General features: G+C 39.4%; 1 protein-coding gene across 2 annotated transcripts in view; it reads left to right on the top strand.

Moving 5' to 3' along the window:
• The window catches only part of LOC127448655 (neurobeachin-like protein 1), a 103,277-nt gene that overhangs the window by 61,895 nt on the left and 24,826 nt on the right, over window positions 1-16,556 (top strand). For both annotated transcript variants that reach the window (XM_051711349.1, XM_051711350.1), the window contains 6 exons: window positions 46-603; window positions 2,869-3,041; window positions 3,277-3,565; window positions 7,569-7,880; window positions 11,665-11,814; window positions 11,965-12,122. In XM_051711349.1, coding sequence (XP_051567309.1) covers window positions 46-603; window positions 2,869-3,041; window positions 3,277-3,565; window positions 7,569-7,880; window positions 11,665-11,814; window positions 11,965-12,122 — 1,640 coding nt within the window. The remainder of the gene's footprint in view (window positions 1-45; window positions 604-2,868; window positions 3,042-3,276; window positions 3,566-7,568; window positions 7,881-11,664; window positions 11,815-11,964; window positions 12,123-16,556) is intronic.

Here is a 16,556-nt window from a genome sequence, read left to right as displayed (position 1 = left end):
CATTTCGCAGTCACTTTTCAGTCTCGTTTCCTTCTCTTCCTGCAGCTGTATGCGCTGTTGCAGTGTCAGCAGGAAGCAGCGCATCAGATCTCCAGGCAGATGTGTTGGCAGGACACTTTGATGCGTCTGTTTGTTCGGAGCCCTGGGAGTGACGGAGGTTCCAGTTCAGGCCGTGTCGGTGATGCAGCCAGTCTGGGGAGTTTCGAACTGAATCGTAGCAGTGGAGGAAACCGTCTTGAGCGCAGAGCTCTTGGTGACAGTGTGGGGAGACTATACGAAGAGCGAGACAGTGTGTCAGATGGCACTGGAGACAGCAGGTCCATAGACAGTCTCGACAATGGAGACCTGATGTCTCTGTCTGATACGACCGGGGACACGCCGACACCCAAAGCGTGGTCCAGCAAAGCAGGGGTCTTGAGTTTGGACCTGTCCCAGGTGCATCTCTTTGATCTCGGGGACAGCGGCAGTCAGACTCCTGGGAGCATGCCCAGCACTCCATCTCCTCTGGAGAACGCCAAACCTTATCCTGGAACTTCCTCTCTGAATGACGACAGATTCCTTTTCAGTGATAACTTGTCACTGGGAGAGTCTTTTAACAATGAGGTGAGAATACAGATCTGAAATATGTTTCCAAATGTGTGCATGTGGAAAAAAGTTACAAATCGTAACAAAAGTCTTGTGTAATGTTGCCAGTGTATGGGAAGTGTCTACCTTAATTTGTCATCCTCTGGTTGTTGTGAATGTGAACAATATGACAAATACAACTTTGTTTTGTTTGTTTGTTTGTTTGTTGTTGTTTTTTTTGTTTTTTTGTTAGGGCTGTCGATTGAACTTTATTTACATCAAGCTTGAATTGCTGCAATAGTAGGAGCATTCTTAATTTATGTACAGGTTGGGGGGATGATTAATTGCATTTTTTTTTTTAAATTCTTTATCATGTAATTAATCGCACAAAATTAATACTTAAAGAAATGTATGCAATTAAAGGAATAGTTCACCCAAAAATGAAAATTCTCTCATTATTCACTTACCCTGATGCCTCCCAGATGTGTATGACTGTCTTTCTTCAGCAGAACACAAATTAAGATTTTTAGGAGAAGAAAGAGCTCTGTCAGGTCCTTATAATGCAAGTAAATGGGTGCCAGCACTTTGATGGTCCAAAAGTCACATTTAGGCAGCATAAAAGTAATCCACAAGACTCCATTCGATCAATGAATTTCTTCTGAAGTGAATCGATATGTTTATGTAAGAAACAAGTTGATAATTACAAAGTTTTTAACTTTCCAGGGCTCTGACACTGTTTGAAATGGCCGAACTCTTGCGTGACATTCGTTCTTCTGTTATAAATAAATTGCTTCAGAATTCTCGCGTGAACTCGCCGTGCTTTTTAAAAGTTAATAACGTTTCTTTTTTCTATTTTTTTTTTACATTTTTTTTTACAAAAATTTATTGATTTGCTTCAGAAGATATTAATTGATCAACTGGAGTCACATGGATTAGTTTTATGCTGCCTAAATTGACTTTTGGACCGTCAAAGTGCTGGCACCCATTTACTTGCATTATAAGGACCTGACAGAGCTCTTTCTTCTTTTAAAAATCTTTTCTTGTGTTCTGCTGAAGCAAGACAGTCATGCACATCTGGGATGGCATCAGGATAAGTGAATAATAAGAGAATTTTAAATTAATAAAGAATGTTCCCACTATCAGCAGTTCAAGCTTGATGTACCACCTTGATGCAGTAGGGGCAGTCAGCGCTCCAGCTGTACAGGCAACACGCCTTGTCAAACCAACGAGCAGACAGCTCAGCCTTCCACAGATGACGCGCTGTTGCGCTCAATGACAGCTGGACCGAGCTTGTTCAAACTACATTTCAAACTACGTTTAACTTGGCACTTCCTCTTGAAAACAGAGCGCTTAGGACTAGAGGCGCTGAAAACTAGTGAAACCAAAGTGAAATTCTTTAAAACTGTCCATCTGACGTACGAGTACATAGACCAACATTTTAAAAAAGAGCAGAGGGATGTAGGCCAATAATAGGGTTACGTTCAATGATATGGAGATAAAACATACAATATTTTGACTTCAAGACACTTTCTTTTGTTTAGTCTAAATGCTTTGCTTGTCTGTTGCAATACATGTGTATGATTTAATGTATTTGAATTGTCGGAATTATAATATTTTCTTTATTTTTATAATTATTTTAATTATTCTAAATTATCTTTATTTGGGAGACTTGAGCAGTAAATATTGATATGTGATTAATTGCAATTAATTTGATTAATCGGCACATCATGTTATTAATTTTATTAAAAAATGTTATAGCTTGACAGCCCTAGTCAAATTATAATTAGAGTGAAATATTCATTCAAAAAGAGAAGAGTTGGGTTGCACTATTTGTAACTATTAAGGGCCGTTCAGACTGAACACGTTCTTGGGTTTAAAAAGCTAAATGTGGCGCAACACATATAACAGAACGCAGGTGTCTTGAAGCTCGCTTTTAAAAGTTGATATTCTTTTTTTTTCCCTGAAACTGTCTAAAACATGCCGCTCCTATGCGAGGCACTGAGAAAACAGCGAGATGCAGCACAACGGTCAAAAATTTATGTCTAGCTCATGTTCACATAGAAAAAACTATGGAAAAAGAGCATAGACAGACACAAAATGCATTCTGGGTGAATGAACGGCCCTTTATGGTTCATTCAAATGCTGTATGTAATAGAAAATGTCTACATACTGTATAATGTGTCAGAAATGCGTAAATGTCCTCCAGAAAAGTGGGGTGATGGTGGCAAAACACTGTCAACTGTTTATCGATGATTACATCCAACATCATTTGAATAATTGATGTAATGCTCTCTCGCCACCCAGCGTACGGAGGAACTGGCTCGTCTGCTGTTGGAAATCATCTTGTGTGTGATGTTGAGGGGGGTGGAGGGCTCAGATGATGGTGCCTGGCTGGAGAGGGGGCAGGTGTTCTCCGCCCTTACCAAACTGGGCACTGCCAATGAGCTGCTGTTGCCTGTCGACCACATCAAAATGAGGTGAGAGGAAACTCACCTGAACAAAACGTTGCTGTAGTTATTGCTATGATAACCATTGCAGTTCTAGGAGTGACTTTTGTTTTCCGTACACACAGACCGCTAATCTATAGGTTTCACTCCCACATTTAAATGCGGTTGTCACTCTGAAAACTTTGACTCCTATTCGACCATTTGTTTCTTCTTTGTTAATTTGTCATTTTTTTCTTTCATTCGCTCTCTTTTCCTCTTTATTCAGTCTAATGGAGCGGATGTTGGAGTGGGCGGTGACAGACAACCGAGAGGCGACGACGGCAACGTTACCTCAGCATACAGAGAATGCTGTGCGCCTTCTTCACATTGTGCAGGACTTCCTGCAGGCTGAGGGTCTGGTGAATCCGGCCCTGTGGACTGAGAAGGTTCTGGAGGAGACGGTGACTCTGATGGATGGGCTGATGGTGTGGTACGCCGCAGGGAAGCAGTGGCTTCAGCTGTCTCAGGTGGGGCTTCGGCTGCTGCTTGGCTTTATGGCACAGGAAGATCCTCAGGTGAGAGAGACATCTTATTAGAAATGCATTGATACAGATACTGATATTGGGCCATCAATATCAGTGCTCATATACTGGCAGAATCATAACCACCTTAGACAACATTCAGATTAGTGGTCGATCAATATTGATGATTCTTACCAATGTTACATCATATCGGTATTTGACATTAAAAATGTTATTGTTTATTCATTTATTTTTTAATTAACAGCATTGGTCTGATTAGGCAAATATTACCCCCCCCCCCCAACAATTCAAACAGTATACAATCTTTCTCTGACAAGTTTCATGAACACAAAGCAGTTATCCAAACTTTAGTACTTGATTACATGTTATGCAAATGTAATAGACATTTAGAGTGAATATTTATAAAACTGTCCATCGTATTGGTTATCGACAGTAATGCATATCTGCTGTCGTTTTAGGTCAAATTTGTATCCGTGCTTTTTTATCTGATATCATGTTACATAATAGATTCTGTGACTTTGTTATACAAATGAGAAATTTATTATTAAATAAAATGCAGTATTTTATTAATTATACATTTTGTTTACAGTAATATTTTTTAAATAATTTATTGCTAAGCTGTATTATCCCTATATTTGATGCTCTTTGTTTTTTGAGGAAAATTATATTTAATTTAGATATATTTATATTTTATGTAAATAAGTTTTTTGTACATAAATTTGAGAAATTAATTAAATAAAATTTAATATTTTAATTATAAATTATAAAAACTTTATTTATATTAATAAATTTAGTAAAATTTAGTGCTAAGCTTTATTGTCTATTTGGGGCTGTTTTAGTTTTTTCATGAAAATTAAATACATTTTATATATATATATATTTGTATTCTATATAAATTATAATTTATATATGAGGGCAGGGTGACATGCAAGAAATGTTTTCACGATATTTTTATAAAGAAAATATTGCGATGTCCGATTACATTATCAACCCCCCTGCCGAGGGATCGGACATTATTTTTGCTTTATTTATTTTGCTTTCAAAAAAAAAAAAAAAAAAATATGGAAACATGGAAAACATGAATTAAATATGTTTCTAAATTAAAACTTCATTTCAAACAAAATGAAAAGGCTATGAAAATAACAAAGGGGTAAAAGAAAAATCTTCTATAACCACCTCCCCAAATCCAAACATTTACCATCTCCAACTTCCTCCACTGGCCCCATTTGCCATCATGGAAGTATCTGTCTACGACAACAGGTGGAAAATTATCAATACAAATTAAAATCTAAATGTTAATAATAATAATAATGATAATAGTAATAATTTAAATATAAATAAACCATCACCTCTGTAAAGTTCAACACAACCAACATAATTTGTACTTTCATAAAACGGCTACAACAGTTTGTTTACTTAATTTAGTCTTTGCTTAAATTAATAGAAAACACCAGTTTTCATATTAGGTGTAAGCCTAATGTGTTCCCCAATTAATGTTTCCTAATATTTTCCACTGTGTTCTTATCAAATTTAATTCCATGGCCTGCTAATTAAAAACTTTTCTTTTGAAGAGTGGATGATGTCACAAAGCATTGTGTTTTGAAATGTTTTGTCTCTCTTTATTTTTGCCTTAATGACATTACATAATAATGTCTTTCTCCAACAGGCTGTATTTCCTTAATAAAATTTCTAATATAATATATCATATATATGCTATTTTTATCTTGAGTCTAGAGAGTAAGTTATAGCTGGAGAATGTAATGCTTTAATCCGTAATGCTCATAAGCTTTTATATATATATATATATATATATATATATATATACACACACACACAGTGGTGTGAAAAAGTGTTTGCCCCCTTCCTGATTTCTTATTTTTTTGCATGTTTGTCACACTTAAATGTTTCAGATCATCAAACAAGTTTAAATATTAGTCAAAGATAACACAAGTAAACACAAAATGCAGTTTTTAAATGAAGGTTGTTATTATTAAGGGAAAACAAAATCCAAACCTACATGGCCCTGTGTGAAAAAGTGATTGCCCCCTAAACCTAATAACTGGTTGGGCCACCCTTAGCAGCAACAACTGCAATCAAGCGTTTGCGATAACTTGCAATGAGTCTTTTACAGCGCTGTGGAGGAATTCTGGCCCACTCATCTTTGCAGAATTGTTGTAATTCAGCCACAGTGGAGGGTTTTCGAGCATGAACTGCCTTTTTAAGGTCATGCCACAGCATCTCAATAGGATTCAGGTCAGGACTTTGACTAGGCCACTCCAAAGTCTTCATTTTGTTTTTCTTCAGCCATTCAGAGGTGGACTTGCTGGTGTGTTTTGGATCATTGTCCTGCTGCAGAACCCAAGTTCACTTCAGCTTGAGGTCACAAACAGATGGCCGGACATTCTCCTTCAGGATTTTTTGGTAGACAGCAGAATTCATGGTTCCATTTATCACAGCAAGTCTTCCAGGTCCTGAAGCAGCAAAACAGCCCCAGACCATCACACTACCACCACCATATTTTACTGTTGGTATGATGTTCTTTTTCTGAAATGCGGTGTTACTTTTACGCCAGATGTAATGGGACACACACCTTCCAAAAAGTTCAACTTTTGTCTCGTCAGTCCACAGAGTATTTTCTCAAAAGTCTTGGGGATCATCAAGATGTTTTCTGGCAAAAATGAGACAAGCCTTAATGTTCTTTTTGCTCAGCAGTGGTTTTTGTCTTGGAACTCTGCCGTGCAGGCCATTTTTGCCCAGTCTCTTTCTTATGGTGGAGTCATGAACACTGACCTTAACTGAGGCAAGTGAGGCCTGCAGTTCTTTGGATGTTGTTGTGGGGTCTTTTGTGACCTCTTGGATAAGTCGTCGCTGCGCTCTTGGGGTAATTTTGGTCAGCCGGCCACTCCTGGGAAGGTTCACCACTGTTCCATGTTTTCGCCATTTGTGGATAATGGCTCTCACTGTGGTTCTCTGGAGTCCCAAAGCTTTAGAAATGGCTTTATAACCTTTTCCAGACTGATAGATCTCAATTACTTTCTTTCTCATTTGTTCCTGAATTTCTTTGGATCTCGGCATGATGTCTAGCTTTTGAAGATCTTTTGGTCTACTTCACTTTGTCAGGCAGGTCCTATTTAAGTGATTTCTTGATTGAGAACAGGTGTGGCAGTAATCAGGCCTGGGTGTGGCTAGAGAAATTGAACTCAGGTGTAATAAACCACAGTTAAGTTATGTTTTAACAGGTGGGGCAAACACTTTTTCACACAGGGCCATGTTGGTTTGGATTTTGTTTTCCCTTAATAATAACAACCTTCATTTAAAAACTGCATTTTGTGTTTACTTGTGTTATGTTTGACTAATATTTAAACTTGTTTGATGATCTGAAACATTTAAGTGTGACAAACATGCAAAAAAATAAGAAATCAGGAAGGGGGCAAACACTTTTTCACACCACTGTGTATATATATATATATATATATATATATATATATATATATATATATATATATATATATATATATTTTACAATAACTGAAACAGACTCATAACACAATTATGCCAAAAAGGAAAAAAAGGTCTAATATTTTGATTAGTATCAAAAACCTTAAAAATACTTAAATAAAATGCCCAATAATGTCAATTATTTATATAAACAGTATGTGTATAATATGTATACTGTGAAAACCCATTAAATGTAGTTTATATTATATAATAACTAAAATATTTTTAAATTATATTTAAGCAAAATATATTATTTAAATTATATAAAAATTATATTTATAGCTCTCACAGTTCTGAATTGAATGTTCTTAACTGTTGACTTAATACTGAGAATACTAAACACACTGTCTTCAAAACTTCTAAGTGTTGCTAAAATTATTGGCATCGGCAAGTACCAAAAAGATTGGTACTTGTCAGTAATTGTCATGTGTTTTTAAATGTTTTCATTGATGCATCAATTGTTCATATGTTTATCTGGGTTAACATCAGTTTGTATCCTTAAGTGTTTGTTTATTCACTTGGCTCCTCATTCCTGCAGGTGAGCGCGATGGCGACGGCAAAGCTGAACGGCATCTTGCAGACAAAGACGATTGACTCTCAGGATGAGGCGTGTTATCTTCTGGGTCGTGTGGAGGGAATCCTCAGGCGCTCTTTGTGCGAGGAGCGAACGGAGGAGAAATACTCATTTTTAGTGCCTCTGCTCCGGACCCTTCTGTCTAAAGTTCATAAACTCCTGTACATGGAGCTGCACCTCCCTTCTCTTCCTGACACTAACGGAAGCCCATCATTCTTTGAAGACTTCCAGCTGTACTGCAGCTTGCCTGAGTGGAGGGTCTACCTCGACAAATATGTAAGAATCTCTTGGATGAAACTTGAGAGTGATTCTGTCTTTACTGCCTGCTTTCAATGTTATCATAATTAGTTGGTTTGCTTGAGTCTTGAAACCAAATTCAGTTGTCCCAATGATAGACATCAACCGATATTGATTTTGTTTTACGACAAATAGCGATACCAATTATTTTTATGTTGAAGTGTCCGATAACTGATATATTTAAAGGAATAGTTCACCCAAAATGATAATTCTCTCATCATTTACTCACTCTTATGCCGTCTCAAACTCGAATGACTTTCGTTCCTCTGCAGAACACCAACGAAGATATTTGGATGGATATATAATGTAAATACTCTGTCAATACAATGCAAATCAATGGGGTCTAACAATTTCAAGCTCCAAACCAGACATTACGGCAGCATAAAGGTAATCCATACGACTCGACTGGTTTAGAGTAGTGTCTTCTGAAGCAATACAGAAGTGTTATCGAGCTTCAAATCATCAGTGCACTAAGGAGACTGTAGATGTCAAGATTTGTAATGAAAATAAAGTTACGTTTTGGTCTGTTTCACACCCAAATCCAATTGGATCAGAAGACATGGATTAGACCACCGGATGGAGTCGGAAGGATTACCTTGCCTTTATGTCCTTTTTGGAGCTTGAAAGTTTGTACCCCATTGACTTGTGCTCTATAGATATATTAACACCACATCAAATATGTGTGTATTGTTTGTGTTCCACTGAGGAAAGAAACTCATATGAGTTTGAGATGGCATAAGGGCGTGTAAATGATGAGAGAATTATAATTTTCGGGTGAGCCATTCATTTAAAGGGGTCATGAAATGCTATTTTTATCATTTAATTATCTTCCCTGAGGTCCACTGATAATGTTAGTAAAGTTTTTAGCACTAAAACTGTCATAGTTTAGTAAAAAATTATCATTTTCGACCCTGTTTCTTGCCTGTTTTTGCCTTGGTTTTGTCCCTTTAAACTTCAATGTAAACGCCCACTGTTCTGATTGGCTAACATCGAACAGCCTCTCGAATACTCAGTCATATTTTAAATGCAGTCAGAAGAGAATGAAGAAGCTCCACAACTTCATAAAGGGTTTACAAATAACACACATCCAACAAATTGCATCTGAATATATTATATTGTTCAGTCAAGCACATCAGCACAATAAATATCAAACAGTCTTGACATATGAAATATTCATGAATGAACTGGTTTACTCACGTTTTTGCGGTCAAGTCCAAGTGTTTTTAACTGCACCATCCTTTGCATAGCTTAAATCGTATTATGACTGGTTCAAAAGTAGTCCACACACATACATAGTCAATAGCATAATGAATAGACCAACACACATAGGTGCACTGAGTCTCAGATCACCAGAAAAGTATCCAAATGGTCAAAGATGTCCAGCTTGTCCATGTTTACACCAACTCCAACATACACCAACGATTAAAAATAGCGCAGATTGGGGGCCTGGGTAGCTCAGCGAGTATTGACGCTGACTACCACCTCTGGAGTCGCGAGTTTGAATCCAGAACGTGCTGAGTGACTCCAACCAGGTCTCCTAAGCAACCAAATTGGTCTGGTTGTTTTGGAGGGTAGAGTCACATGGGGTAACCTCCTCGTGGTCGTGATTAGGGGTTCTCGCTCTCAATGGAGCACGTGGTAAGTTGTGCGTGGATCGCGGAGAGTAGCATGAGTCTCCACATGCTGGGAGTCTCCGTGGTGCCATGCACAGCGAGCCACGTGATGAGATGCGCGGATTGATGGTCTCAGATGCGGAGGCAACTGAGACTTGTCCTCCACCACCCGGATTGAGGCGAGTAACCGTGCCACCATGAGGACCTACTAATTAGTGGGAATTGGGCATTCCAAATTGGGAGAAAAGGGGATAAAAAAAATAAAATAAAAAATAAAATAGCGCAGATGGGCGCAAGAACAGTATGTTGAGCAGTTTGTGTTCAGTACAGCAAGTTGTACCTTGACACCACGTCTTTTAAAAGCGGCGTGATAAACATGACAATGGTAGAAGATGGCTGTCTAATAAAAGAAATAAAAGAAATAAATAACAAAACTTGAAAATAGTCCAGATGGGTCCTCTTTCGTGTTCAGAAATGGTTGGTCACACTAGGTCTGTCTCGAACTGCACACCAGTGGGCGGGGCCAAGGGTGCGTTGACATGTTGTGGGGTGTGTAAATACAACTGAGCAATGTCTTGTGACATCACAAACACACAGTTTTCAAAATGAGACATTTTAGCTGGGTGGGAACTATAAATGCTGTTTTTAGACTAGGGAAGGAGTTCTGAGTTCTGAAATTTACAGTGTTTTTATAGTACAGTTAACTCTTACAGTATATGTCTATATATCAAGGAAAATTAGATTTTCCATTTCATAACCCCTTTAATAATTGATTATTATTTTTTATTTTATTTATGATCATATTTAATTTATATTTTGTTTATTTTTTATATATATATATATATATATATATTTTATATTTTGTTTTATTTATTTTATTTTATTAGACTACTGCAATAAACACACAATATGCATTTTAAATATTTTTATATATATATATATATATATATATATATATATATATATATATATATATATATATATATATATATATATTGCATAATAATAAATATCACATATCCAGAACTGTGTGAAAGTTTTAGGCACTGGTGAAAACATGGGTTTTAAGTGTTTACAGATATCCCATTCCACGTGAGTTTATCTTTGTTTTGGATTTAAAAGCTAAAAACGTCTGCATCACATCACACTTCAGCATCAGTGGCTGCTATGTAAATGTAACGGGAGCCAGCTGGTATGTGATGGCTGTGCGGTATGTGTAAACCTCACTCCCCTGGCCTAAAGAGGCGCTCTAGCGACTGATGCTAGGGGCTGTACCCTTTAGCCTCCTTGTTAGTTCGCCCGCCTCCCATGCCAGAGACGTCAGTTCGAATCCCGTTCAGAGTGGGTCAAGCAGGACCAGTTAAATAAATAACGTAATATTATTAATGTAATGAAATAAGATACTTTACCTGTGAATTCTACAGTTTTCTGTTGAACGCACAGTAGTGTAATGGCATTTCTGGGCTCTTTTCTTAACTGACCCCTTTTAAAAATCAATAACCGATTATTTACAAAGTGTAAATATCTGTTAAAAACATCTGTAAAACCAATTATAGGTCGATCTCTACCCAATACTGCAGGTTATTTGCACAGTACATTTGCAAAATTCTTTTGTCGTCAACCAGAAAACAGTATATATTTATTTGGTCATGAACTGAACTGCGTTTCACATGAGCTGAATGCTAGACCCTCTTTTCAAACTGATTTTTGTGTTTTTTTTTTTTTTTTTTTTTTTTTTTTTGTTCACCAGAGTTCGGAATGCAGTTTTCACTCTAGTTTTAAATTAATCAAACTGTAAATGACATCAAAAACTTCAGATTTGAGCTGAAATTCAGTTCGCAACTCATTTTACTTCTGTAATGATGTACTTATGTGTCAAATTGTAGGACAGAACATTATTATATCTATCAGAAATTGATCAGATTGTGAAAAGGGGTCTTAATATGACTGTTGGTTAAAGGCCAGGGGTGGTAAAAGGCTAGAACAACAAACCTTTTTTTTTAATTAATTGGATTTAAAAAAAAAAAAAAAAAAAAAAATGATCAATTTTAATTTTCATATTGAAGGATAGAACTTTCATGTTTCCTTTTTCTAATATGTTTAACCATTGATGCATTGTAGATGTTTAGCTTCATGGTTTTCTTTGTCAGATCATCCCATATATGAAGCAGTATGAGATTGAGACGTTCAGTCAGGGGCATGAGAACATGGCTCTCTACTGGAAGGACTGTTTCGAGGCCTTAATGCTCAGTCTACACCGCAGAGACCGAGAGAGAGGAGAGAGCAAGATACACTTTCAGGTAAAACAGAATATACCTGCATATCAAATTTCCATTCGAGTTGGAATGTAATGAGAATAAACGAGATGCAAAGGCATCAGGCATTGAATTTCCTTCTATATCCCACTTATGCATATTTAAAGACATTTTTTATTCCTCTAACAACTTTAGGAGCAGTTTGTGGAGCCGTTCAGTCGTCGTGGGCGACATGAGAACTTGAGGTACAATAGCATGCTCAAACAAATCCACACGCAGAACAGCGCCATCCTCAGGCAGTGGAGGGCAGCGCGCAGAGGACTCTTCTGTGAAAGAGGACCCTGGGTGGACAAGTGGGTGTTCGGAGATACAGTTATATTTAAGCGGATGTATTTTGTATTGGTGGAGGTGATAGCATAGTTATTTAAAGGGGACATATTCTACCTTTTTTCGAGAATGGTCTGTCTGTGTCCTGCAAGACAACTACAAGACTACACGGCATGCCCACTACAGTTACGCCTCCTCCTAAATAACCAGTGAAATGCACAAGTCTTGCGACAGTTGGATGTCACACTCATACACTGTGTTTGTTGTGTTTATTTTGAGTCCCTCAGCAACTCTACATCTATCGTTAACCACTAAGATAAAAAAATTAAAATTTGTAAAATTATTAAGTCACCGCAACTTAAGTTATATTCAGTGCAATCATACTGCCGAATCACTAGGTGGCGACATTGAGGAGAAATGTGATGAAAATGAAGAGGAGAAGAAGCTCATGGTGTGCTAAGCTAATAGGCTAACCGGTTAACTTGTGAGCTAACTGGAAAAAACAGAACAGATAAATGTTTAATTTCACCATTTTATATCTTCGGTTTAATAATATTATCACACAACCACCTTTTTCCTGGGGGTCTTACTGGGGAAACGAATGTGGGTGAGACTTCCGCTGGAAGCCGTTCTATAGCATTTGCTAGATCAGGCTGCACTTATTTTAGACCCTGTTTACAGCTGGTAATAAGACGCATTTCGGATGATCCAATCGCAAATGGTCAGTGCTATATATAGTAATCAAATCAAATCACTTTTATTGTCACACAGCCATATACACAAGTGCAATGGTGTGTGAAATTCTTGGGTGCAGTTCCGATCAACATAGCATTCGTGACAGTGATGAGACATATACCAATTTACAATAACATCAAATTACCACAGCACAATTTAAAGTCTAATATACACATAATTACACACAACAATATACAAATAATAACATACACTGTACAGTATACAATACAGGGTATAGATACACATTATTCAATAAAAATAAAAAAATAAAATACAAAAATTATATGTAGTAGTATATGTAGAATGTACAGTAGGTTGTATTGTTCTGTATTGACATTCAGGCTGTCGGTTGATAGTAAGTTGTTAAGAGAGAATATAATATTATAATAATATAATTTATGACAGTCCGGTGTGAGATATAAGATTAAGAGTAATAAAGTGCAGTGCTGATGTATTTTGATCGTGGGAGATCAAGAGTTCAAAAGTCTGATTGCTTGGGGGAAGAAGCTATCATGGAGTCGGCTGGTGCGGGTCCTGATGCTGCGATACCGCCTGCCTGTTGGTAGCAGTGAGAACAGCCCATGGCTCGGGTGGCTGGAGTCTCTGATGATCCTCCGAGCTTTTTTCACACACCGCCTTGTATATATTTCCTGGAGGGAGGGAAGCTCACCTCCAATGATGTGTCTGGCAGGTCGCACCACCCTTTGCAGTGCTTTGCAGTTGTGGGCTGTGCTATTGCCGTACCAGGCGGAGATGCAGCCAGTCAGGATGCTCTCTACAGTGCAGGTGTAGAACCGTGTGAGGATGTGGCGGTTCATTCCAAACTTCCTCAGCCGTCTCAGGAAGAAGAGGCGCTGATGAGCCTTCTTCACAACGACTTCAGTGTGGATGGACCATGTGAGTTCCTCAGTGATGTGGACACCCAGGAACTTGAAGCTGTTGACTCTCTGCACTGGTGCTCCATTGATGGTGATGGGACTGTGTTCTCTGTCTTCTGAAGTCCATCACAAGCTCCTTTGTCTTACTGACGTTGAGGGAGAGGTTGTGCTCCTGACACCAGTGTGTCAGAGTGTGCACCTCCTCTCTGTAGGCTGTTTCATCATTGTCAGTGATCAGACCTACCACCGTCGTGTCATCAGCAAACTTAATGATGGCATTGGAGCTATGTGTTGCCATACAGTCGTGTGTACAAGGAATACAAGAGTGGGCTGAGAACACAGCCCTGTGGGGCTTCAGTGTTGAGGGTCAATGATGAGGAGATGTTGCTGCCTATTCTAACCACCTGGCATCTGCTTGACAGGAAGTCCAGGATCCAGCTGCACAGCGAGCTGTTTAAGCCCAGAGCCCGGAGTTTCTCATCTAGCTTGGAGGGCACTATGGTGTTGAATGCTGAGCCGTAGTCTACAAACAGCATTCTCATAAGTGTTCTTTTTTTCCAGGTGGGAGAGAGCAGTGTGTAGTGTAGATGCGATGGCATCATCAGTGGAGCGGTTGTTGCGGTAAGCAAACTGCAATGGGCCAAGAGAGAGAGGCAGCACAGAGCAGATGTAGTCTCTGATTAGTCTCTCAAAGCATTTGCTGATGATGGGGGTCAGAGCAACAGGATGCCAGTCATTTAAGCAAGTTATTTTTGATTGCTTTGGAACAGGCACAATGGTGGATGTTTTAAAGCATGTGGGGACTACAGACAAAGAGAGGGAAAGGTTGAAAATGTCTGTAAAAACACCAGCCAGCTGGTTCGCGCATGCTCTGATGACGCGACCCGGAATGCTGTCTGGGCCCGCGGCTTTGTGGATATTCACCCGTCGGAAGGATCGGGTTACATCCGCTACAGAGACGGAGAGTGAACTAACCTCTGTAGCTTCGGCCGCGACAGCTCTCTCCGCAAGGGCGGTGTTCTTTCCCTCAAAACGAGCATAAAAAGTATTTAGCTCATCCGGGAGAGAGGCAGCGGTGTTCATGGCGGAGTTTTTATTCCCTTTAAAGTTCGTGATGATGTTAATTCCCTGCCACATGCTTCTAGAGTTGGTGGTGTTAAACTGTCCTTCAATCTTGTTCCTGTACTGGCGTTTTGCTGTTCTGATTTTCGGAGGGCATAACTGGCTTGTTTATGCTTCTCCTCGTTCCCGGAATTGAAAGCGGAGGTCCGCACATTAAGTGCCCCGCGAACATCGCTATTTATCCATGGCTTCTGGTTCGGATAGATCCGTGTTGTTCTGGTCGGAACTACGTCCTCCACGCACTTTTTGATGAAACACATTACGCTATCAGCATAAAGCTCGATGTCGTCATCAGAGGCGGACCAGAACATCTCTCTGTGTGATCAAAACAGTCTTGTAGTGTAGAGTCTGATTGGTCCGACCAGCACTGGATCGTTCTGAGGGTGGGTGCTTCCTGTTTCAGTTTCTGCCTGTAAGCGGGCAGAAGCAGAATGGAAGAGTGGTCCGATTTGCCAAATGGTGGGCGAGGGAGGGATTTGTAGCCATCCCGGAAGGGAGAGTAGCAATGGTCCAAAACCCGGTCCCCTCGTGTGTTGAAACTAATGTGCTGGTGGTATTTTGGTGCGACTGATTTGAAACTGGCTTTATTAAAGTCCCCGGTCACAATGAACGCGGCCTCAGGGTGCGCGTTTTCCTGCTCACTTATACTCCCATACATTTCCTTGATTGCCCGGTCTGTGTCGGCTTGTGGGGGAATGTACACAGCTGTGATAATGACCGCTGTGAATTCCCTCGGTAGCCAGAATGGTCGACACAGAAGCATGAGAAATTCCAGATCAGGAGAGCAGAAAGACTTGATAGAATGTACGTTCCTCTGATCACACCAGGATTTGTTGATCATAAAACATACACCACCACCTCTGCTTTTACCTGAGAGGTCTTTCGCTCTGTCCGCTCGGTGCACGGAGAACCCCGTGGGTTCAATGGCTGAGTCTGGAATCTCCGCAGACATCCAAGTTTCCGTAAGGCAGATAATGCAGCAGTCCCTTGTCTCTCGTTGGAAAGAGATCCGCGCTTTCAGCTCGCAGAGCTTGTTATCCTGATCATTTGCCAGTAGAATACTGGGTAGCAGGGGTCGATTTGCTTGACGTCTTACTCTGATGAGAACGCCGGCTCTGTTTCCCCTTTTCCTCCTGCGTTTCCGCGTCTGGACTGCTCAGACAAAGGGCTCCGCTTGCGTGTTTGTAAACAGTGGGTCGGCATTGAGGAATTTGAAGTCTGGTTTACGGTGTGAAATTGCTGAACCAATGTCCAAAAGTGTTTGTCTGTCGTAGACAATAAGGCAGACAACATCCAAGACAAAAAACATAAGAATTTTGAACAAAACAAACAAAACACTGCCATGTTGTGTCGGAGCTCGCAACGCAGCAGCCATACTCGGCGCCATCTTGAGTTGAATGAATAAACGAGGTGCAAAACGTTTTGTGATTGGATCACAAAAACACATACAGAGGCAGTCAAAAAAGCATGCGGCTACATCACATTTAAAAGCCGTCCTGATGCATCCCGCACAGCAGCAAAGCTCCACCTCTCACCTGTCAATCACCCATGGCCCGCCAAACAAAAAATTAAACTTGCGTGAGGATTTACAAGGAAATTACCTTTTAAATCGGTCGTCTTGAAAAAGCTTGTTGTCTTGCAGGACGCAGACAGATACACTTGCTTTTTCATTAGTGTTTTTGGTAACACAATTTAGGTCCGTATTCACTGCATTCATTTGTTTCT

Source organism: Myxocyprinus asiaticus, chromosome 12 (genome assembly GCF_019703515.2).
Source record: "Myxocyprinus asiaticus isolate MX2 ecotype Aquarium Trade chromosome 12, UBuf_Myxa_2, whole genome shotgun sequence".
Lineage (NCBI taxonomy): Eukaryota > Metazoa > Chordata > Actinopteri > Cypriniformes > Catostomidae > Myxocyprinus > Myxocyprinus asiaticus.
The sequence above is the reverse complement of the archived record's forward strand: the minus strand, read 5'-3'. Positions and strand labels throughout refer to the sequence as shown.